This window comes from Eublepharis macularius, chromosome 8, assembly GCF_028583425.1.
Source record: "Eublepharis macularius isolate TG4126 chromosome 8, MPM_Emac_v1.0, whole genome shotgun sequence".
NCBI classification, from domain to species: Eukaryota; Metazoa; Chordata; class Lepidosauria; order Squamata; family Eublepharidae; genus Eublepharis; species Eublepharis macularius.
Window position 1 is genome coordinate 138,691,503 of NC_072797.1, and position 25,241 is coordinate 138,716,743.

A 25,241-nucleotide genomic window follows, 5' to 3' on the forward strand; every position below is an offset into this window, starting at 1 on the left:
TCAGAACAAAAAAGATTAAAAAACCAGGGGAGAAAATGCCATGTTTAGTGTTTTCCTGCTTTTATTACTGAATGTGAAAAGAGGGGGAAGTTTATCCGAGAAGGTAACTCCATGTTAGGCACTTGCAGCAGAATCAAACAAGAACCCACTGGCACCTTAAAGACTAACAAGTTACTCCGGCACAACTTTGTGGAGACTAGAGTCTACTTTTCATTAAGACCTGGGCTTTATTCTGTAAAAACTTATGCTGGAATAGAATTTTGTCAGTCTTTAAGACATCTCAAAACTCTAATTTTATCCTCAAAAGGAGTGCATGTGTGTCACTACAGGTTGCACATAGCCACCACAGTCCAAAACCATAGCTTTTTAGTACTGACCTACATTGATACAAAACAGCTTTTGACTTATTGGATGCTAAAGGGGACAAGGGGGAGAATGTCTTAAGTTATGATCTTCAGAACTTGTTAGCATCCTATATGGAATGCAGGTGTGCAAATTTAATAAGCGTGCTGGCGTGACACGGCACTCTTGCCCTTACGGGAGGAAGAAGCAAAACAAAAGTAAAAGCAAGCAGTTGAAAACGCTCCAAACAGTATTTTATCCAATTTTTTTCTAGCATCAAATGAAACAGATCCCTTGAGGTTGAGCGGAGAGGAAAAACATGGTAGCATATACCCAGAGGAACTGCATTCCTTAGGTCATTAAAAAACAAAAACAAAAAATCCTACTTCATAAACAAGAGAGATGTCGCACACACCCTGGGGCACTTCACACCCTGGGATTGTTGTTTTCAGCACAGGGAAGGAAACAGGCCCTCATGACTACTCTGAATCTTTGTACTCAAGCACTGGAAAAAACCCTGGGACTGGTAAAGCAGATTGATGTAAGAAACAGGTTTATCTGCAATCAGGCCAGTACAGCAGAACTTAAAAACCAAGAAGAGAATTCTTGTAATACCTTGTATTAGGACCAGCTAAATAACACAATGGTGTGCAAAGCTTTAGAGTTCCCCTGAACTCTTCACCATGTCAGGTATTACTTCTGACTTGGTTCAAACCAGTCCGTTGCCCATGCAAAGTAGCTACCAGTGCACCGCTAACCTGTTCAACAGCCATCACCTTGGTGGGCGTTGCTAGCATGTGGACATATTTGCCTTGCGTGGGGGTTTGAGATGCAGAGCATGTGCGAAGTTGAACAAGTAAACTCTTTAATCCCACCAGTATCATATTTAAATGAAGCTCGAGACTTTTATACTAGAGATACCACAAACTGAACCTGGGACACACTGCATGCAAAGCACACCCCTAAACCAGAAGCCCTCCTCTACAGAAAGGAACCAAGGGGCTTATGGGACCAGTGTGACACGAAGACAACCGTTTCGCCCTTGCCCAGTATATGAGGACACCCTGCCGAGGCAGAGATTTCCTAGGGACATGAAGCAGGTCTCCCCTGCCAGCGCAGGCTCTGCGTGCGCACGTGTGATTACACCCCCTCAGCTATATTTGGGGAATCTATTGCTGAGAGGACACACCTTCCTCGAAACCTTACGCACCTTCCTCGAAACCCATACCATTGCACATCCATGCCAAAATGAGTTCACCGATACTACAGTTTATTACTTTTGAACAATTATCAGATTAGCCTGAACCTTTACCAAGCTATCAATCGAACATGTGTAGTAATTTCCCCAGACCTCCACAACATAACCTTGTGCCATCTGAATTTATTGTGGCATAAACGTTCACAGATTGGATGTCCTCGTTCCCCCTGCCCCTCCCCAAGTTCTGAATGTGCCATGAGATTCCTTTTTGTTTTTACTGTCTAGCACGGCTGTCCCTCTGGTGTTTGTCATCATGTAATAATTACTGGAGGATGAAAAAAGGCCTCTGTTCTCAAAGGCTATAGTATACACACACACTTCATATCAGACTCATTTTACTAGATACTGCAGACAAACAGCTCAATTACTTTCACCTGCTGACTTATCTGAACAAACACACATTGTATCCAACCTGTCCTAGGCTAAAATTAAGAGATTGTTCTAGACAATCAATAGAAGGAACAGGATTAAATAAGGTTGTACTCCCTTCTAGGGATGTTATTAGATGGGAAAAACAGCAACAAGTTTAAGGAGGTGAATAAATCATTAAAATACATTTTTGGATCTGATACCAGCCTACTTTGCAGGTACCTCTCAGGTCTAGGTGGATACAACAGTAAGTGCACACCCCCCAGTTAACATAATTGGTAAATTAAACAGTTCCATAAATCCAATTTGAGGCAGAGGAAAAGGCAAATGTTCCAAAAGTGAAGGTAACCCCTGCTTAGCGTTGCACTGTTAGGGGGAAAGACAAATCAATAAAAGAAAAAAAGAAAAACATACAAGAAATAAAAGAAGATAAAGAAAAAATAAGTAAGAAATAAAAGAAAAAAATTACTCTGTAACTAAAAGGCAGACATATTCTTCAGGAGAAAGAAGTGATTGGACAGACTCTCAGAGAGCGCTGGTTCAGATCCCAAATGACGCCTATTTTTCCACTGTGTAAACTGGTCTTTGACAAGGGGCCCCAGGTATGTGCATCAGAAACTGCCGTGTACATTATCAGCTTCCCAGATGGGAAAAAAGATGCTGATGTCACCATTTTTACATTACGAAGCGCACGTTTCTTATCAAGTATTAATCTCTGTGACAAAAAGTGATTCAAAGAGGCCTTGACAACCTACACTTTCTTGATGTCTCAACCTCCTTATCAGAATTATGGTTCCATTATCTCAAGGAACAAGACCGGCTGAGAGAAAGGAGGGTGGGGAATAGACCTCTCTTGCAAGGACACTGGGACAAATTCCCCAGCCCATATGAAGATGGGCGTAACCCTGGCATATGCAAAACCCTAAGCAGACCCTGTTAAACTGAATTATAGGTATGACAAAAGTTCTGCAGCTTCCTTCCAAATATATCACTCAGCTGTTTCATCGCAACCCAGCAAGCACCTGAACTTGCCATGTCTTTCAAGGATCTAATTTCAAGAAATATCAGCTGGAAGAAGTCCTTAAGGTTTTGCCCAATGGGAAGAAAGCCCATTCTCTTCTGTCTGCCAGTTTGATCTCATACCCTGTGGGCAATAATCAGAAAAAGGTGTCCTTGGTGTCTGTGCTGTTGCAAAGACAGGGGAAGCCAGCAGGCCCTGTTAAGAGGATGCCGTCTTCTCTTTTTCTCTTGGTATCCTTCCCATGGTGTAGAATTCCGGGTTGGGGCGTAGATCTATGAAGTGAGCTATGCGGTTGGACATGGCAAAGAAGGCTGAAATGGCGCCAATATCCCAAGCATCTTCCCGGTCAAACCCATGTGCCTCTAGCTTCTGAAAGTGCTCTTCGGAGATGTTCTCTGCATGGCAGACTGCAAGGGCAAACTCCAGCATAGCCAGCTCTCGATCACTTAGTTCAGCCATTCTCCAGTTTACTGTGACCTGTAGTAAAAGCAAAGCGGTAGGAAATTAAGACTCTGGGCCTAGAAAATGAAATATTTGTGACCAAGATGGCCAGGCAGCAAATAAAGCAGAACTTGAACTAAGAATTAGAGAATATGAATCAGAATGCTTTGCACTCTTCTGAACAGGATAGTCAGATACAGAGGATGGCACAACTCCTGCATTTTAAGAGGGTATTTTGGAAAGTACAACCACTCAGCATGATAGCACAATTAGTTGTTGTAGATTTTCCGGGCTGTATGGCCATGGTCTTTACCTGCTAACATCTCCACACATTGACACTGAGAGATCCCTGTCTTTTGGTGCTACACCTCTGAAGATGCCAGTCACAGCTGCTGGCGAAACGTCAGGAACTACAATGCGAAGACCACGGCCATACAGCCCGGAAAATCTACAACAACTAATGTTCTCTGGCCGTGAAAGCCTTCGACAATATATTGATAGCACAATGTCAGTTATGTGAACCTTCTAAAATGCTCTCCTCTATAGAGTTCTGCAGAACTCTCAAGTAAGAGACCCCTGCTTCTTGTGAAGGGCCTTTCACGGCCTTCTTACTAATCAAGTCAGATATCCCATGTCTTACAACACAGCCATATGATAATGAATATACAGCATCAGCATTCTATAATTTTTACAGTTTTACCTATTTTTCAATTAGTTTCAAAACTGCCAGGCATATTTTGCAAAGCTAATTTACCTATCAAAACCACTGTCATTCAAATCCTTAACAAATTCGCCCTCAAACATCAAGGATTCAGTCCCCTGTTTCACAAGCAAATCCTAAACATTTATTTGATGACAAATTCCTTAGCGAGAGAAACATCCAATCAGAGTGCAAGGGACAAAAAGCCCTCTCTTGAACATCTTTGCTGCATGAAAACACCACCAAGCTTTCCCAAAAGAGCACAGAAATCAGAGGGGGAACTGGGCAGGCACTGACCTGATCAGCTAGAGTTGGTTTCTTAGAGTATATTCGATGCAAGGCACCATGGGCAACCACACAGTAGGGACACCGGTTAACAATACTCGTGGCCACTATGATAAGCTCTTTGTCAGCCTTGGTTAGGTTTCCTGCGGGGGACAGTAACACAAGACCAGTTCGTTTCAGAAGTCCATTTTGTGACTGATTCACAAAGCTTCTGCCACCTTATCCTGCAGTTGCTTTTTTACGATACTCAGGTTGGTTTTTAACCCCTACATGCAAAAAGTTTTAGCATTACAGTTATATCTTAAGGAATCATGACGCCGGCCTGGAGCAAGACCAAAGGACATTAATAACAACAGCAGCAGCATTCAATTTATATACCACCCTTCAGGACAATTTAATGCCTACTCAGAACAGCTTATGAAATGTGTTATTATTATCAACAATCACCCTTTGAGGTGGGTGGGACAGAGAGAGATCTGGAAGAGCTACGACGGACCCCAGGTCACCCAGCTGGCTTCAAGCGGAGGAGTGGGGAATCAAACCCAGTTCTCCAGATTAGAGTCTTGCCGCTCTTACACCAAACTGGCTCAATCCTATGCAGAGTTGCTCCAGTCTAAGGCTGTTGAAATAAATGAGTGCAGACTGGGGTAATTCTGCACTGTTGGCATCCTTAAAACATGTAAGCTACTCAAAATGGTTCACTGGGGTTTATATTTGCCACTGACCTGAAGTTCCATAGTACAGACACAAAATAAAAGAGAATGCAAAACAGTTAATGCACACCTAAACACTGTCCCAAATCCTGTAATGTTCATTTTTTGTGAATCAATAATCACACAAAACACATTTACTACAATTCTGTACTGCCTGTGCTGTAGCTCTATAAACTCATCTCCTTTAAAAAACATTATTCAGAATAGCAGTTTACAGAACCCAGTAACAAAGACAGTCATTTTCCGGCTTCTGCCATTTCTGTTCTGAACCAGATTAAACACTATAACGTTAAGGACTTACCAGCAAAAACTTGGAAAAGGTAGAGACAAAAACAAACAAGGTGACAACATTTTCTGAAAACATGATATACAGGTTTGACTAGAGCTTTGGTGGCGTGTTTATGGAACGTTCCAATAGTTTCTATCAGATTTCAGCACCATACAGAGGCATAAGCTTGAAGCGAGTAATGTGTTTTGCTCTAGATTCTAGCCTGGTCAGTCGTAAATAAGCAAGCAAAGGGGTCCACCAGTGCCCCCCCGCCTGTTAGCGCCCCCCGGTAATCCCACTCCCCCCCCCGGTGGGCAGTACCACGTACTTTGGGATCCTAGACACAGAAAGCAGCCATGGGGAAGGGCAATGTTTGGGCACATTTGGGGGTGCAAATGGGGGTCGACTTCAAGAGCAGTGGACCAGGGAGGTGTCAGGCTCTTGATATACTTGGGGGAATGTGGACAAAGACAGGAAATGAGGCTAACAGGAAATGAGGCTAACAGTTTGGACTTGTGGTCCATGACAATGAATCGTTTGTGACTGTCATATTAGGACAGAAGCTCCCATCTTCTTACAGTCGGAGCAGGGCCATAATTCTTACCCGTCTCCTTGTTCATAATGGCATTGTAGTAAGCAAAGAATGATCTGAATTCTGCTGGCCGATGAGCCATTGTCTTAAATACATTGGGCAAAAATCCAGTCTGTTCAAAGAAAAGAAAAGGGCGGACACTTTAAAATTAGAGGCAAGAGTCTATGCACTAAGATACCAACACAGCAATACCACATCTCTCCTTCTGAATCATCCTACCAATGACATTTAGCAACTGTGCTTTCTTCCAAGCAAGCAAGACCACTCACCTCGCCGAGATGGGTTACAAGGTAAGCAGGACTCACCGTACGAGTCTGAGCTTTCTTTAACAAGACAAGCAGCAGTACAAATCACAGAAAACATATGGAAAATAGTTTTTTTACATCTGTTCAACGTTGCTACTCATCTATGGCAACCAGCAACTTATTTATTTTTTATGTCATTTATAGTCCGCCTTTCTCACTGAGACTCAAGGCGGATTACACAGTATGAGGTTAATACAATCAGTATTAAGTACATTTCAATACAATACCATAAGGTAAACAGATACAAGTTTAAAAGACATAGCATTAGCAAGGATCCAAGACAGAGTAGAAAAAATACTGGAGCATAATATAATCAAGTCTAGGACTATCATTAGACAACATGGAGTGCTGGTTGTACATAGGAGTACATAGGTAAAACAGCAGATAATATATAAGGCAAAAATAGTGATGAAGTCTATGATCCCCAACTCGTTAGTGAAGCACCTGAGACCCCATCCCTACAATACAGCCCTCCCATTTGAGTAAAAAGCCTTTTTGAATAGTTTGGTTTTGCATCGTTTACGGAAAGCCAGGAGAGTGGGGGCTCTTCTGACTTCCTCAGGCAGGTCGTTCCACCGGACAGGGGCCACCACAGAGAAAGCCCTTGTACGGGCTGCTGCTGACTTCACCCATGTGCAGCCTGGCACCTGCAGGAGACCCTGTTCAGATGAGCGAAGCTGCCGTGGAGGAACATAGGGAGGGAGGCGGTCCTGTAGGTATGCTGGACCAAAGCTAAGAACTTTGTATGTAATAACCAATACCTTGAACTGAGCACGGTATGATGGGTAGCCAGCGGAGCGACTGTAGGATGGGAGTGATGTCCATGCTCCTGCTCGCTCTTGATAACAGCTGAGCTGCAGCATTTTGCACTAATTGGAGCCTCCTGGTTAACTTAGATGGGCCATGTATAGAGCATTACAATTGTCAAGCCTTGATGTTACCATAGCATGGATAACTTGAGCTAGCTGAGCAGCTGAATGCCACAGCACATAACATTCTTCCCAGCCCCTGCTCCTCTTGTGCCCACTGTACGCACTACACAAAACTACAAAAGTTTTGGGTCACAGAAATGGTGGTGGTATACATAAGCTATGTACTACAGAGGCATGGATTCAGTCCGAGGATGCTTCCTTCTAATTAATTCTTCAGGGACTGGTGGAAAATTTAGGCACATGCATCTCATTTATTTCTTGTTGCGTTACCTTGGTGTCTATCCTAAGCTGGTGCTATATTATTATTTTTTGTAGAAATATTTTTCATTTATTTGCAAACTGCTTAACAAATATTTGTCTTGTTTGCCTTAAGAATGATGTAGGGTTCTATTCTCTTTATTTCCTGTTGGACATAGGACCCCCAATCCAGAGGTTTAGGCAATGGCATAAGTACCTGTAGGACAAAAGGTGGCCATTTTTTAAGGGTCCCAGGCCCCTGGTGGCACACTCTAGTTGGGGGGTTGCTGCAGGCTGTTTTGTTGGCTAATGCTGTACAAAGTTTATTGGTGTAATTCTCATGCCTGCTACTGCTCTTTTTGGTCCCCACAGGAGCTCCACACGGTAGCACAGGGCAGCAACCCGAGACAATCAGGTTGGACCAGGGCTTTTTAAAATGCATGGCTAAAAAACAAGGTTAAACATTCCTCTTTGAAAGGAATTGGACTGTGCAGACACATATCGACACCAGGGCTTTTTTTCAGCTGGAACACGGTGGAATGGAGTTCCGGAACCTCTTGAAAATGGTCACATGACCGGTGGCCCCGCCCCCTGATCTCCAGACAGAGGGGAGTTTAGCGGAATGCAATCTCAACTCCCCTCTGTCTGGAGATCAGGGGGCGGGGCCACCGGCCATGTGAGCATTTTCTCCAAGGGCAACCCACTGAGTTCCACCACCTCTTTTCCCAGAAAAAAAGCCCTGATCGACACACAAAACATTCTTACCTTTACTTCTACTTCCTCCATGAGCTCCACGATATCATAGGGCAAATCTTTCTTGTTTGGAATTGGGTATCGCCCAACTGGCCTGGGGGGGTCTCCGCTTTCTGTGCTGGAAGCACGGTTCAAGGCTACCATTGGGGGTCTTTCCCAAATGCTCCCGGACACTCTGAGAGGCAGATGCTAGAACAGAAAACAGAGACATTACCTTCTCTTTGACAAAATATAGTGTTTTTGTATACCTGGCATCACCTTTATCACCAACCTGTAATACCGTTCACGCCCTCGCGTTTAAGTGTAGAACCAGCTTATGTATTGTCAAGCCCAACCATCTGAGATCTTCATCTTAAACCCTGTTCTCTGTGCCCCACCCCCAGATAAATGACTGTACCTATGACTCAGGAAAAGACATATCCGCTGGAGTATCTTCCTGCCTTAGAGACTGTTTTTTTAAGGGGGGGGCAGAGACTAAAGAGTCATTCCTACAGGCTAGCCTGAATAAGCAGTAATGTCCCTTTTGTTTATATGTCACCCTTTAGGACAATTTAACACCCACTCAGAGTGGTTTACAAAGTAGGTCATTATTATCCCCACAACAGCAAACACCCCGTGAGGTGGGTGGGGCTGAGAGCACCCTGAGAGAGCTGTGACTGACCCAAGGTCACCCAGCTGGCTTCATGCAAAGGAGTGGGGAATCAAACCTGATTCTCAAGATTAGAGTCCCACGCTCTTAACCACTGCACCAAACTACCAAAAACATTTCTCTTCTCATAAACTTATGTTAACTTGTTTATACTTTGTGGCCTTTCTGCATCATTTAATATGTCAAGTTGATTTACTTATTGTCAGGAGCTTAGCATCACCTACCATACTCAGCAACACCCTGCTGCTATGATTGTAGTCTAATGCTTTATGTTACGGTTATGGTCAAATTCTGAGGCTATTCTTTGACTGGACTGCAAATGTTACTCGTCTTGTCTTTCAGACTTGTGATGTGAAACTATGCAAGGCAGGCATTTGTTCCTGCACTCCTCTGAGCTGCACCCAACAGTTCCCAAACACCACAACCTTGGAAATCCCAAACATCAGTTCTGCTGTTCTCCCACTTAGATGCTTTCCCGCTGAGCTTGGATGACTGTTAGACCGGGGTGTGTGTGTGTTAGGATTTGTCCGTGCTTTGAAAGCCGATATATGCTTGACGCTTGCATGTGAATGTTATTCCTGGCAAAGACGGAGTAAGCTCATGATACCTGCAGCTTTTCAACAAAGTTCTTTTACTGTCTACAGTGAAGTCTTTTGAGAGTTGCTCGCCAGACCCTTACATTTATGCTTTGTTTCTGCACTGTTTTTCAGTTCTATATTGGATTTTGCTTGTATTCAAATATCTGCAATCCGTACCCTATCACATTGTTTTTAAATGTTTGATTGTATTGACCTACACTGTGTAATCTGCCCTGAGTCTCAGTAAGAAAGATGGGCTAAAATAATGCAAATAAATAAATAAATAATAGCCCTGATTAATCTCTGCTTGGATGTTTTCTAGAAACAAGTGTCTTCTGTAGCTGGAGGCAGTTTAACACACCCAAGGATTTAGCAGTGATATATTTATTTTCAAAAACAGGAATTGTAACTAAAAAAGAAGTACTGAATCAGAAGAAAAACTCCCATATCAAGGGGCTATGAAAGGGCTAGGAACAGGTTACTGATATGTTTACATATGTTGCCCAGACCAGACAGGCAGACCTACTGAGCAAACACGATTAAAGTAAGCCAATGAAGTGACTGGGACAGAAGCCACACTGATGTTTGTGCAACAAGCATTAAACTCGCCATGCCATCCTAAATAGAGTTACCACTTTCTAAACTGTTAATTTCAATCTACTTGGGACGGTATAACTCTATTCAGGATTGCACAGTGAGGTTGGGGAGCGCATAAGTTTTTATCCTGTTGCAAGCTTTTATGCTAGGAGGGACAGAGAGCAAGTGTGTGTGTGTCTATGTAACACAAAGGCAAGCAGCATCAGTTGCAGCCTGCAATGAACATCACTGCAGCAAGCAACAGACCAAACACAATCAGGGACGGATAATTTAGGGATCTGTGACCAGATTTTAAGACAGTCTTTAAAGCAATTTGGATTCCCCCTTTCATTCATGCTGCTTCCCCAAAGAGAAATCACACCAATTAGGTGGCTATAAAGCCAGGAGGAGGCACCCACTCCACCTGGCCTGCTCTTATACTTTTAACTGAACCTAACAATATCATACAAGGGCAAATAATATAACAAACAATATAACAAAATTTAATGTATCAAAAATGAATTAAAATCCAAGGAATGAACCAGACATAAAAGTAAGCCCCCACACAAGGGGCAGACAGGCAGCAATAGTCCGTGCAACACAGCAGCGTAGTAAGGTGCAAGGTAAGTGTAGTACGGATCTTGTTTGAAGACAACGCCTCGAATTCTTAATGTTGCTTGACTTGTGTGTTTTCTCTGCAGGTGTCCACGACCAAACAAGGGGTACAAAGACCCCAAGGACTCTACAAGAAGCCAGCAAAGAACTTGTTTCAATTTCTCTTCCTCAGGAGTCGAAAAAACTGACCACCTTGAACACAGTGAAGCACCTAGAATCTCTATTGTGGCAACATGATGCCTACAGAACCAAAAAGGTTTTTTCGACTCCTGAGGAAGAGAAATTGAAACAAGTTCTTTGCTGGCTCCTTGTAGAGTCCTTGGGGTCTTTGTACCCCTTGTTTGGTCGTGGACACTTGCAGAGAAAACACACAAGTCAAGCAACATTAAGAATTAAAGGCTTTGTCTTCAAACAAAGATCCTTACTGCACTTACCTTGCACCTTACTACGCTGCTGTGTTGCACCGACTACTGCTGCCTGTGTCTCCCTTGTGTGGGGGCTTGCTTTTATGTCTGATTCATTCCTTGGACGTTATTAACTTTTGATACATTAACTTTTGTTAGATTTTGTTATATAGTTTGCCCTTGTATTATTATATTGTTAGGTTCAGTTCTTGTGAGGGTTGCTCCGTAGCTGTTGTGGCTCATACTTTTAACAGCTGCTAGATACACAAAAGCTGCAATTCAAGGCACACTTTACTGAAGAAGTCAATGGGACTTACTTCCAAGTAAACATGCTTAGGAACAGGCTGCAATCTGAAAAGTGATATTTTCTTGCAAGAGATGAAGTGATGGGAAACGCATCACCCATTTAACTGAGAAAATGCAGCTGTTCAAAGTGCTGTTAACCTTACAATATCCAAAGCTATTTTGTACAATTTATTTCCTAAAAGGTTGTACTGCTGGCTCTACTACTTAACTTTCTCTACAAAGGGGAGATTGTATATCATCTAAAATTTCACCGCATCGCGCTCCAATCTTGCAATTCTGCTTCACCGCCTGTATCCTAGTGTATTTTTTGTGCAATGTTCTTCAATTTTGTTGGCTGTATGTATTATAATGTTCTTACTACCTCGCAGTTAGCTATAAAATAAAAAGAAATAACTGTTTAAGTTACCCAAGAGTTTGTGCCTGAATGTGCACGTTTTCCTTTCCAATTTTCCCCACTTTTTGCATGGAGTCTATCATATTGTAGGTTTCATCTTAAGTGTGCCCTGACCAGGATAGTGGGCCTGATCTTGTCAGATGTCAGAAGCCCTTGGTGCGTAATTGGATGGGGGACCTGCAACGAAGACCAGGGTTGCAACGGCCAACCGCCTCTGTTAGTCCCCTGCCATGAAAACCCCACCAGGGGTCGCCATAAGCCAGCTATGACTTGAGAGCACTTGAGAGCATCCAATGAAGAGGGCATTTCAGACTTCGCTCTAAAGCCACCCAAGCCAAGTGGGCGGGAGCACCGCCTGCTGCCAGGGCTCCTCTCCCCCCCCACCCGACTTTTGTTCCTCTCGCTTTTACGCGCGCCTCAAGGGAGACCCAGGGCTGTAGCCACTAGGATCCACTGCCCTGCAGCAGCAGAGGGCTGGGTGGGTGATAGGCACAAGGAAGCGCTCATATGGGAGCTGGGACGTTTCCCGAAGACCAGCCAGGTACGGACCTGGGCGGCAGCCAGCCTCGCTGCGCCAGGCGCGGAGGTGCTGGCGGGGCCAAGGCGACTCCCCCCTTCCCAGCAGACTGCTCTCCGCGGCAGCGCGGCGCTGCATTGCATTGTCATTGCCATTGCCACTGCCCTGCACTGCAGCAGCGACAACCGAGACCAACAGCGAGCATTGCCTTTGCCGGCTGGAAACGCGCGGCGGTACTCACGGACGCGCAGCCGGGCCGGCGGAACGGCCGGAGACTGCCCAGGAGACGTCCCAGCATGGTGCCCCGATGGCTGCGCAGCGAAGTGAGGCGAGGCTAGGAGGCGAGGCGGCGCGCATGCCCAGCTCGCCCGGCCCCTTGCCGACGCCCGCCAGAAAAGCGGACGGGGTGGAGGGAGAAGGGGAAGGCCGGGCCCGGAGCTGCGCAGGGAGGCGGCTCGGGGCGCAAGGCAGTTACCGCGCTCGCTTGGGGATGCGGCCGCAGGCTGAGTGGCGCTGAAGGACTCCTCTAAGGCACAGCGGCGGAGCTGCCCGAGAGGGCCACGATCCTGCGGCAGGCCGGAGTCCAGCGCGCCCTTCCTCCTCCTCCAGGCTGGCGGGACACGCCTAACTAGGGCCAATCTACAAGTGCGGCATGACACTTGAACGGCCAGTGAACAGAGTCACGTGTATTCCTCCCTGTTCACTTGCGCTCCAAGTGCCTCCTCAAGTGAACAGAGAGGAATACACGTGAGTCTGCTCACTGGCCCTTCAAGTGTCATGCCTCACTTGTAGCTCGAATGCGTACCCGGGAGTAAGCCCCACGGAATGGCATTCTGGGACCTGCCCCTCTTGATGGCAAATGGGGGGTTGTTTGGCGCAGCTCCCTGCTCGGGGGCGGCTGTTTATGTCTTTAATGCCATTGATGCCCTGCCTTTTTCATCCCCTGAGCCTGGAGGCGGATTGCAGGGTGGGATTCAATACAACAGCTGGGACAATACGCAATGCGAGGGACGATGCAAATACAAAATTGGCAGGGAGGCAGAGAACAGGCAGAAATCTGATACACAGAGTCGAAACAAGCCATAGGTAATGAAACGTGACATGCTAAACCGCACAGGAACTACCTGGTAGGAGCATGCTCACAGCAACGCTAGTGTGCTTTCTAGTCCCATTCCTTTACCGATGTGACTCTTTGAAAAATCTCTTTCAGAACACTCCTCCTACGGTGTAAAAAAGCCCTCTGGAATAATTCAGTTTTGCACAGTCTGCAGAAAGGAGAGGAACCCTTCCCAACCTCATCAGGCAGGCCATTCCACCAGTTTGGGGGGCACTACAGAGAACGTATCTGTGGAGGCATTTGAAAGAGGACACCTGTAGAGAGGCGGTCTGGTGGACAGGCGGGACCAAGGCCATGAGGGGTGTTGCACATGATAGCTAAAACCTTGAACTGAGCACGGTGACTGATGGGGAACCAACGGAGGGGCTGCGAAGAGTAATATGCAGGCTCCACTCAGCTCAGCCGGGAGTCTCTGAGATGACTTTGAGGAGAGATCTGTACAGAGGGCATTACGGTAGCCCAGTCTCAATATTACCGTGCAGTAGGTCCAAGTGGCCATATCGTCCATGTTATGGTCGGAGGCCATCTGAGCTCAAATGAATTTGAGGAGGGCATGTTTTACAGCTGCATTAACTTATTTCTCTAGTAGCGACACTGGATCCAGCACAACCCCAAGGTTCTTTAGTGGAGTCTGCAAGAGTCAACTGAGCCCCATAGAAATTGGGGGACACAATGCCCTTCGAGATCTCTGCTTTCCCAAACAGCATCACTGTCATGTATCTAGATGCAGAGGAGTTAGCCGTGTTAGTCTGTAGTAGCAAAATCAAAAAGAGTCCAGTAGCACCTTTAAGACTAACCAACTTTATTGTAGCATAAGCTTTCGAGAATCACAGTTCTCTTCGTCAGATGCATGGAGGGCAAGAAGAAACTGGTCAGATATATAGGTGGAGAGGGGGGGGCAGAGTAGATGCAAACAGTAGCTTCTGATATGGAGATCAGTTTGCTTCTGTTAAGGAAGTCAGTTACTTCTGATAATGGGATAACCATTCATAGTCTCTATTCAATGCCAGCATACCTGCCATGATTGTATTTTGCGTTTTATAATAGTCAATGCCATTTTGTACCATTTGCCAAAATTATATGCTATAACTCTCAGTGATCATCTGAGGTGTTCAACTGGAACACCTGCATGTTAACTGTGGAGGGCTTGAGGGACCTCATTGCCAGGGACTGACAATCATGTTCGTTTTGTCTGTGTTTGGTTTCAATTTGTTCTCCTTCAGCCATTTGACCACATCAGTCAGGCAGTGACCTGAGACCTTTATTGCATCACTGGGGGATTCAGATAGCGAAATATAGAGCTGGGTGTCGTCTGCATATTGGTGGCATCCAATACCATCGCTGTAAATGAGTTCTTCTAAAGGCTTTAGGTTGAATAACGTGGGGAATAAGATTGTGCCCTGTGGAACCCTGCAAGGTAATTCCTCCACTGAAGACAGCTGGTCACTAACAGCAACCCTTTGAGTTTGTTCCACGAGAAACTGTTTAAACCAGTCCAAGCCATGTCCCCAAGTACCCAAAAATTAAATAGAGAGCGTTTCCATGTTCTTTGACATGAGACTCTTGTGTTGGGGAGGAGAAAAGGGGGGTTGCTTTGCAAGTAGGGTCCAATTGATCCAATCCATCTTAGAAGAGATGCCAAACTTAAGGATTGCACCCTTGCAGGATAACTATTAATAGTAAGAGGTCAATGGTGGAAGGAGGGAGGGACAGCCGCAGAGCACTACCAGGGGGTCAAAGGTCATTACTGCAAGAGTGATGATCTTTCTTTTGAGAGGATGCCAAACCTTTTAGTGATTTAGACAAAAATAAATTGGAGTATTATGGCACCTTCAAGACACTAGCAAGATTTTAAAAAAATCTAACAGAAGCTTTTGGGGTGACCGGAGCCCTCTTCATCAGATGCATGTTGTGGGGTCCCCACCAGGCAGACACGTGTCTATAGGAGGTTATAACGAAAAAATATTGTAAACAGCAATTTACACTATGATTACAATGCACAGTCCTTTTCTTCTATGGATGTAGTCTTGCATCTGAGGAAACGAGCTCTGGCTCACAAAAGGTTATGCTGGAATAAGTATGGGTGGTTTGAAAGGTGCTATTGAACTTTTAAAAAAAATTGCTTATTTTCTAAGACTCCCAGAACAGATGCTGCCCGGGCCCCTAAGCACTTGTGTTGGGTAAAATGTAATTTGCAGAGTAGAGAATTTGCACAGCAGATAAAGAATCACAGACACAGGTGTGTTCAGCTTCTAAAATAAATGTTTACTACATATAGGGTAAAATAATAAAGGTTACATTGGAGATAAAATAAAGAAGAGCTAACTTAGTTCCTACATCCTGGAGATAACGGTCTAACTCACTGGAGAGCAATGGCGTCCTAAGTAAAAGGAAAGAATGTGAATTGCCCCCAATAAACCTGGTCAGCCAATAATCAATCCTAGATCTGTTCATTATGCATGCAACTCCCCTTTGCCCCGGCCGGAAGAACAACTCGACATCTAACTGGCCTCATGCTAACTAGCTGTGCCTAACTAAACACAAACAGATTAACTCTTTCATGACAGAAGAGAATGACACTTGTAAAATCCCAACAACTTGCATTTCAGAGCAAACATGGTCTGTCTATTCATGGCATGACAAGCTATATATTGTGGCCAGACGATAAGGGGACACTCAGAGCCAAGCTACAAGTGACGATCAAGTGGAGCGCAAGTGAACAGGGAGGAATACATGTGAGTCTGTTGTTCAAGTGTCATTCATCACTTGTAGCTTGGCCCTCAGTTAAGTTGATGGGCAATAGATTCAGGATGGACAAAAGGAAATCAACGAAGTAATTAAAACTGGAATTCACTGCTAGTGAATGTAGCAATGGCCATAAGCATAGATGGGTTTAAAAGGGGATTAGACAGATTCTTGGAGGGTACGTCCATCAAAGGTTACTAGCCGTGGTGTCTAAAGGGAACCTCCCCATTCAGAGACAGTAAGTCTGTGCATAGAAGGAAGGGGGCAGGGTGTTGCCCAATCTCATTGGATCTCAGAAGCTAAGCAGGGCCAGTACTTGGAAGGGCAACCACCACAGAAGACTCTGCAGAGGAAGGCAATGGCAAACCATCTCCGCTTCTCACTTGCCTTGACAGTCCTTTGCTGGGGTTGCCCTAAGTCAATTGCGACTTGATGGTATGTACACACACATGCCTATGAATACCAGTGTTTGGCCACTGTGAAACAGGGTCCTGGACTCGATGAATCCATCCAGGGCTTTTTTTCAGCTGCAACGCGGTGGAACAGAGTTCAGGAACCTCTTGAAAATGGTCACATGGCCGGTGGCCCCGCCCCCTGATCTCCAGACAGAGGGGAGTTGAGATTGCCCTCGGCACCGCTGGAGCAGAGGGCAATCTAAACTCCCCTCTGTCTGGAGATCAGGGGGCGGGGCCACCAGCCATGTGACCATTTTCAAGAGGTGCCAGAACTCCTTTCCACTGTGCTCCCGCTGAAAAAAAGCCCTGCTTCCAAGTAACTTCTTAGTAGACAGGGTGCTGACCCTCACAACGAGCATGTGATGTTCTGAGCTGGGACACGCAAACACCGCCAGGAGTTTATTGATGTGTGAGCATTTAGGTCAAATGTTACTCATTCCCCACCAGGGCTGCAGTTCACAGCAAGACAAAGGTCAGACAGGGAATGCGAAGGGTCAAGATTTATTGCAAAGATATAAACATTGTGGATTTCAGTGTTCTAGTTCACATTTTTGAGGAGAAAAAATGACAATGGAAGACACAAACAGAACCAAATCTTTAAAAAAATCTACCCCATAATCCTGTCTCAGAAATACCGACAAAAATATCTGCAATAACATAAATGGGCCCTATCCTGCATTGCTTTGCAGACTAGTCTGGGCAATTTTTGAACAGGAGCGGTTATCAAAGATGATAAACTACAATTCCCAGAATGCAGTGAGCTTATGGACGATGACGATGACGTTAGGGGAAATTCCTCATGGGGGAGTGACCTGAGTTCAAGAAGCAACGTGAGGATTTAACGACTCTGGGATCTGAAATCCAGTTCCTGCTGGTAGAAGAGCCGAGTGCAGTTCATTGCTTCGTTTTCATTCATCCTTCAGGAGAAGTAAGTCCAAACACTGATCTTGTAATGGTGCTAAGTGCCGTAGCAAAATGGGTGTTTTGCTCAATGCTTGCTGTGGGAGGTTGTTGCAAACCGGACCAAAGCTGGATTTAATTTATTTGTAGGGTCGCGCTTGGTACTAGAATGTTATTATTCCATTCATCTTTGTTGATTGGGGCTGTTTATCTCGAGGGCACGATTTCGTGTGCGGGCTCTGGATTGGTTCATTATGGCACTGTGTAATGTTTGATTTCCTACTAGTGCTGGATGAACAGATGCCGCTGCATTATGTATGTGTGAACCAGAACCAAATCTATTTTCAGAGATCCAGAGGAGTTAACCATGTTAGTCTGTATTTGCAAAATAGTAAAGAGTCCAGTAGCACCTTTAAGACTAACCAACTTTATTGTAGCATAAGCTTTCGAGAACCATAGCTCTCTTCATCAGATGCATTGTTAGATGCATCTGACGAAGAGAGCTGTGGTTCTCGAAAGCTTATGCTACAATAAAGTTGCATCTGACAAAGAGAGCTGTGGTTCTTGAAAGCTTATGCTACAATAAAGTTGCATCTGATGAAGAGAGCTGTGGTTCTCGAAAGCTTATGCTACAATAAAGTTGCATCTGACGAAGAGAGCTGTGGTTCTCGAAAGCTTATGCTACAATAAAGTTGCATCTGACGAAGAGAGCTGTGGTTCTCGAAAGCTTATGCTACAATAAAGTTGCATCTGACGAAGAGAGCTGTGGTACTCAAAAGCTTATGCTACAATAAAGTTGGTTAGTCTTAAAGGTGCCACTGGACTCTTATTTTCAGAGACAAGACCTATGAAGTCAATGGGACTTAACTGCAAGGAAATGTATTTGGGATTGGAGGTGTCTCTGATGGGTTTCTTTCAGAAATAGCTGCCTATTTTATTCTGCAGGACAACTGAAAAACAAAATGCTCAGACGCTTTTTGTGTATGAAGTGGATTTTTTAAAAAAATTATAGGTTGATTAAATATACATTTTTATTGGAATGTGTCTGTCAAATATGCAAAGATATAAATTGCACAGTAATTAAATTAAAAGTGGGGAAAGGCCTCCGTTCAGTGATCAGAGGCAAGCTTTTCTTGCACAGGATTCCAACTTCAATCTCCGCCCCCCCTCCCCCAAATCCGCAGGCCATATGAAATCTCTGCTTGAAACCAACCAGAGGAAACAAAAAGGTACCCTCAAGTTGCAGCTGACTCCTGGCGATTTCATCCATGGGGTGTTCCAGGCAAGAGATGAGCAGAAGTGGAGACAGGACTAGGTGTATCAGTTCATGCGCCATAAAGATCTGTGAACTGATGTGCTCTGCGTGGGTCTCCCCTCAGAGTCACTGCCGAGATTCCACCTGGTGCAGAATTCCACAGGTCGGCTCTTAGCAAGAACTAGGCGGAGCGTGAATAGGACTCCCATTCTGCAGTCATTCCACTGGCTACCCATCAAGGTTTTGGCAGTTGTATACCCTGAACTTGGCCTCTCATATCTGCAGGACTCTCTCTTTCCCTATGTTTTGCTATGGCAGTTTTGCTCATCTGAACAGGGCCTTCTGCAGATACCACCCTGCAGTTGGCAAACTCAGTTGCTGTCTGTACATAGGCATTCTCTGCCGTCGCCCTCATCTCAACCGGAGCTCTTTCATGTCACCCACTCCCTGATTTTTCCAACTGGAGATGCTGGGATTGAACCTGGGACCTTCTCTTTTTTTTTTTTTGAAAAATTTTTATTGGGTTAGAATCCATTATTTCCACATTTACATTCAATTTTCCCCAATTTTTTCATCTCTAACCCCCTCCCTTTCCCCCCCCCTTTTTGTTGACTTCCAACAGCTTTCCAACCCTTTGTCCCCTTTCCCTTACTTTTATTAGCTTCCTCTATCTAAAACAAATATATATTCTCCATTATTCTAAGCAGTACATCCTTAACTATTTTTAACATTATATGCCCAAACTGTAAGCCTTTGTTTCCATCTTAGATAAACAATTTATCCCAATTTTTCAATTTCAGGTATTTCTATATATCATAAACCATATAGATCATACATTCGTTTATATCAAACAATTTGACTTATTCTCTATATATATTACTCATTCTATCTTTTTATAATAGTTCTATATATCTCTCCTCACGTAGTCAATCAATTTGACCCATCTATATCTTCAGACATTCAGTTTGGTACAAAACTTGTCAGAAAAAAAAGAAAATATTGTTAGTTAATCGCTCCTTATATTTAGTCCTTATAATTAATTATTTTCTCTATGTTCTGTTTGTTAACCTATATATATCTATATATATGTCAATCTATTAATCTGACTAGTTATAATTCACATTTATCTCTTCTCCCCCCGGTAAAGTCTCCCCCCTCTACTTCAATACTTCAGTAGTTCTCAAACTGCCACAGTTTTCCTCCCACCTCCCATTTCTTCTCCAGGTATTGTTTCAGCTTCTCCCAGTCTGTGTTGAACTGCCCTGAGTCCAGATCTCTCAATTTTCTTGTCATCTTGTCCATTTCAGCCATATACAGCAATTTGTAAGTCCAATCTTCAATAGTTGGCACTTCTTGTACTTTCCATTTTTGCGCATACAAAAGTCTAGCTGCTGCTGTCATATAAAATATCAACGTCCTGTGTTGGGCTGGAATTCCCTCCATTCCCAAGTTCAGTAGCAGGAGTTCTGGGTTCTTATTAATTTGAAATTGTAAAATTTCACTCATTTCTCTTATTATTTCCCCCCAGTACTGCCTGGCTACCTCACACGACCACCACATATGATAGAGGGAGCCCTCATGCTTCTTACATTTCCAGCATTTATTAGAAGTATTCAAATTCCCTAGCGCAATCTTCTTTGGTGTCATGTACCAACGATAGATCATTTTATAAATGTTCTCTTTGATATTAATACATGTCGTTGTCTTCATTGTAGTTTTCCACAAGTATTCCCATGCCTCCATTGTTATTTCTTTATTAAAGTTTATAGCCCATTTCACCATTTGTGTTTTAACTATCTCATCCTCGGTATACCACTTCAACAGTACTTGGTATACCTTGGATATTCTTTTCTTATCTTCTTTAAGAAGGGTCTGCTCTAGTTCCGAATTCTCTATTCGTATACCTCCCTTTACAGAGTCCGAATTATATAAATCTCTGATCTGTCTATACTGGAACCAATCGTAGTTAGGTGATAGTTCCTCTTGTGTCTTTATTCTAAGTTTGGATGCTTCAGTTTTAGTTATTTCTTTATACGTTAAACATTGTTGTTCATTATCAACAGCTCTCGGGTCTATCACCTCATATGGAACCACCCACAAAGGGGTTCCTTCTTGTAGATAAATTCTGTACTTCTTCCAGATTATGTATAAACTTCTCCGAACAAAGTGATGCAGGAACATCGAGTTGACCTTTACTTTGTCATGCCATAAATATGCGTGCCATCCAAATATTTTTTTATATCCCTCTAGGGCTAATAGTTTCTTGTTCTTTAATGTCATCCATTCTTTCAACCAAACTAGGCAGATTGCATCATGATAAAGTCTCAGATTGGGCAGTTGCATTCCGCCTCTTTCCTTTGCATCTTGTAAAACTTTCACTTTCACTCGAGGCTTCTTGCCTGCCCAAACAAAATCTGATATTTTCCTCTGCCATTTTTCAAATTGTTTGGAGTCTCTGATGATTGGTATTGTCTGTAGCAAAAACATTACTCTTGGTAACACATTCATCTTAACTGCTGCAATCCTGCCCAACCATGACAAATTCAATCTATTCCATTTAATCAAGTCTCTCTCTATCTGAGTCCATAGTTTTTCATAATTGTTTTTGAATAGATCTATGTTCTTTGCAGTTAATTCGACTCCCAAATATTTCACTTTACTTGTTACTTCACAATCCGTTGTTTCCATTAACAATTGTTGTTTCTGCTTAGTCATATTTTTGCATAATATCTTTGACTTCTTTTTGTTAATGAAGAAACCTGCCAAGTCTCCAAACTCCTTGATCTTATCTATCACTCTTGGCATGTTCTCCAATGGGTCCTCTACAATTAACATTATGTCATCCGCAAATGCTCTGACCTTGTATGAATAGTCCTTTATTTTTATTCCACGAATTTCATCATCTTGACGTATTTGTATCATCAGAATCTCCAATACTAAAATGAACAACAATGGAGATAACGGGCAACCTTGTCTTGTTCCTTTACTTATCGTCAATTTCTTGGTCAATTCATCATTCACCACAATTGCTGCAGTCTGGTCTCTATAAATTTCCTTAATTGCTCTGATGAATCTTTCTCCCAATTGTAGCTTTTCCATAGTGGCAAACATAAAGTCCCAGTTTAAATTGTCAAACGCTTTTTCAGCGTCAACAAAGAAGAAACCAACCTCTTTGTCACAACGCTTGTCATAATATTCAATAGCATTGATCACTGTCCTTAAGTTGTCTCTTATTTGTCTGTCTGGCAAAAAGCCTGCTTGTTCCTCCTCTATGACTTCCGAGAGCCACCCCTTCAATCTCTCCGCCAATATCTTCGCAAAAATTTTATAGTCATTGTTGAGTAGCGATATAGGTCTATAATTTTTCACATTAGTCAGGTCTTGGCCCTCTTTTGGGATCAATGATATATTCGCTTCACTCCAAGTTTCTGGAGTCCTTTGATCCCTTAAAACCCCATTCATCACCTCTTTTAGGAATGGTGCCAGTTCATTAGCCATTGTCTTATAGAATTTAGCCGTAAGTCCATCTGGCCCTGGCGCCTTTCCTAGATTTGCAGATTGTATTGCCTTACTTATTTCCTCGTCAGTTACTTCACTATTCAACTTATTTCTCCAAGCTTCCGAGATTTCTGGAAGTTTGGTTTTCTCCAAATATGACGCTATTGATTCTTTGTTTACTTCTTTTTTATTATACAGCTTAGCGTAAAATTTATAAAAGGCTCTACTAATGGTAGCCTGCTCCAAATACGTTTTGTTATCTTCGCAAATTTTATTTATTATCTTCTTTTCCCTTTTCTTCTTCAATTGCCATGCCAGGTACTTCCCAGGTTTATTAGCACCCTCAAACGCTTTTTGATTCAGTCTTTTGAGATTCCACTCCAATTCTTTATTGCTCATTGCTGTTAGCTGTTCTTGAAGTATTTTAATTTCCTGGTATACCTTCTTTTTCCCTGGTCTCTTTTTTAGCTGTGTTTCTTTGGCTTTTATTTTCTCCTCAATCTCTTGTCTTTTCTCCTCTTTCTTCTTTCTTGCTCTACCATTTAAGTCCATTAGTATGCCCCTTACAACCGCCTTGTAAGCATCCCAAACTTTATTGGTTGGTACTTCTTTATTCACGTTGTATTGTATAAAAAACTTTGTCTCTCTTCTCAGTATTTCCATGTTCTCTCTTTCCTGTAACAAGTCCTCATTTATTCTCCATGCTTTCCTTTTTCTCTTTTTTCCAAATTTCCACATAATTGGGTTGTGATCTGAGCCTACCATAGGCATTATTTCTACCTCCTTAGTCCATAATGCTAAGTCTTTTGAGGCCCAGATCATATCAATTCTTGATAATGTAGAATGCCTTGCAGAATAAAAAGTAAACTGTCTGCTTTTAGGATATTCTCTCCTCCATACATCTTCAAGAGTCTCTTGTTGAATCAACTCAAAAAAAAGCTTTGGTAATAGTCCTCTTTTCTTTTGTGCCGTTGTAGTCTTTTTGTCTAGTTCCAAGTCTGTCACTCCATTGAAGTCTCCAGCAAGAATTATCTGGTCGTATACAAGATCGTCTAAATGCTTCCTTAAATCCTCAAAGAAGCTTTCCTTTGCACCGTTAGGTGCATAAAGTCCGACTACCAACACTCTCTTTAAATTCCAAATACATTCCACTGCTACAAATCTAGCTTCCACATCTCTCATAACAAATTTTGGCTGTAGCTCCTCTTTTATGTACAACACCACTCCTCTTTTTTTCTTGTTGGAGGCCGCTACATATTCTTTGCCCAATTTTCCAGATTTTAAATATTTTACATCCTGCTTTCTGATATGGGTCTCTTGCAAACAAACAATGTCACATTTTTGTTTTAGTAGCCAGTGAAAAGTATTTTTCCTCTTATTCGGTGAGTTTAGTCCATTTACATTCCAAGATAATACTTTACACTCCATACTCATGATCTTGTTGGTAAGTCTTTTTCATTGTCCTTAATAAATCGCTCCATCTCTCGCTCAGATCTGATGCGTTTTTTGGCCCCTCCAAACTCAAAGGACACTCCTTCCGGTAACTCCCATCTGTACCTGATTTTCATGTCCTTCAAAATCTGAATTAGCACTTTATATTTTTTCCGGTCCAGTAACACTGATCTGGGCAGTTCCTTCATTATAATAATCGTCTTGCCATCAATCTCCAATGGATCTTGAAACTGTTTTGTCACAATCCTCTCTTTCATATTTCGTGTTGTAAACTGCACAATCACATCTCTTGGTAGTTTCCTCTGGGTTGCTATTCTCGAATTCACACGGTATGCCACATCTAGGATAGCCACAACTTCCTCCTCCTCCTTCCCCAGGTACTCAGCCAACACCTCAGTCATCTGTTCTTGCGCTGACTTTCCTTCCACTTCTGGCAAGCCACGAAAACGTAGCTGCTTCTCCATATGTTTAGTTTCTGCAACTGACATTCTCCCCTTCACCAATCTCATCTCTGTTTGTTGCGTGTCTGCTAAATTCTCCATCGCGTCTTCTACTGTTTTAACTCTCTGCTGCGTTCCTTGTAATTCACTTCGTATTGTTTCCATACCTTTTTTCACTTCTGACAGCTCCGATTTTACTGTCTGTGTAACCTCTTTAACCTCTTTAATCAGCTCCAATTTCGTGTCCTTAAGTTCTTTAATCATATCTAAGAGTTTTTTGTCCAGGTTTTTATCCAGGTTTTCTATTGCCGATTGCCACTCTTTTTTTGACATCGTGGGGCTTGCTTTAGCTCGCTCCCACGAATCCGCTCTCTTCCTTAACTCCGTGGCGTAAAATTTAACGTTTTTCTATTTTAAATGTCCCGGTCTTCTTATAGAAATTAAATTTTAAAGAGTCCAAAATGTCGGGCGTCTTTTCTCTATGGTTTCTCTATGATTTTGTAATCCAAGATGGCCTACTTCCTCTTCCGCTGAAGCCGCGACCCTTCCCCTTTCAAAAATGGCGATTCCCTACTTCCTGCCCTCCAGCAAGGGCCGCTTCTCTCCAGCCACTCTATTGTTATTACGCACTTCCTGTCTCCCGTCTTCCCACAGCAGATCTCGCGATGGTGTCTTTTTCTCACAGCTCCAAAGCCACAGGTATTCAAAACAATAGTCCCATTTCTTTAATAACTTCTTTAAACTTAGTCTCTTTTTAAATTCGGTTCCTGCCGAGTCTTCCCCTCCTTTTCACTAGTCTGTTGCAGTTTAAAAATCTACTTTTTTTCCTCTCTGTTTTTATCAATCTGTCCCGTCTCAGAAGATAATGATCTTTACCTTCTCTTCACTTTTCTCGGGTTGTAATCGCTGTTTCGATTTTAAGTTCTCCTCTCAGCTTCTTCCCCCAATCGATGCTTGGGTATGTAGGTCTTATGCCAGCCGAATTGGCCCCAAAACTGCCGCAGAGATTATAGCCGACCCGTCGCAAGGTGGGACCTCAAGGATCGGGGGGAGACTCGTTGTGTAGAGCCCCCCCTCGTCCGAGATCTAGCTCACCCTAGGGTCTTGAGCGTTCTTTGCCTGCT

The 25,241-nt window shown here is 43.3% G+C and overlaps 2 protein-coding genes across 2 annotated transcripts in view; one reads left to right on the forward strand and one right to left on the reverse strand.

Moving 5' to 3' along the window:
* Nucleotides 1–1,591: 1,591 nt before the first annotated feature.
* Nucleotides 1,592–12,612, reverse strand: LOC129334650 (uncharacterized). The gene is made up of 5 exons (XM_054986892.1): nt 12,497–12,612; nt 8,229–8,405; nt 6,002–6,101; nt 4,429–4,559; nt 1,592–3,467 (listed from the first exon to the last, which is right to left on the reverse strand). The coding sequence occupies exons 1-5, from the start codon at nt 12,551–12,553 to the stop codon at nt 3,189–3,191; spliced, it is 744 nt and encodes a 247-aa protein (XP_054842867.1). The 5' UTR covers nt 12,554–12,612; the 3' UTR covers nt 1,592–3,188.
* TRMT10B (tRNA methyltransferase 10B) overlaps nt 12,563–25,241 on the forward strand; it is a 28,328-nt gene continuing 15,649 nt past the window's right edge. Inside the window, exons 1-2 of the mRNA XM_054987626.1 lie at nt 12,563–12,757; nt 17,396–17,500. Of these exons, the coding sequence (XP_054843601.1) occupies nt 12,563–12,757; nt 17,396–17,500 (300 nt within the window). The remainder of the gene's footprint in view (nt 12,758–17,395; nt 17,501–25,241) is intronic.

Excerpts from the sequence above, each read along its gene's own strand:
- LOC129334650 (XM_054986892.1), bottom strand. The coding sequence starts at position 12,553 with ATGCTGGGACGTCTCCTGGGCAGTCTCCGGCCGTTCCGCCGGCCCGGC. Across the intron at positions 8,406-12,496 it reads GCCGGCCCGGCTGCGCGTCC|CATCTGCCTCTCAGAGTGTC; the intron begins GTGAGTACCGCC and ends TTTCTGTTCTAG. Across the intron at positions 6,102-8,228 it reads TGGAGGAAGTAGAAGTAAAG|ACTGGATTTTTGCCCAATGT; the intron begins GTAAGAATGTTT and ends TTCTTTGAACAG.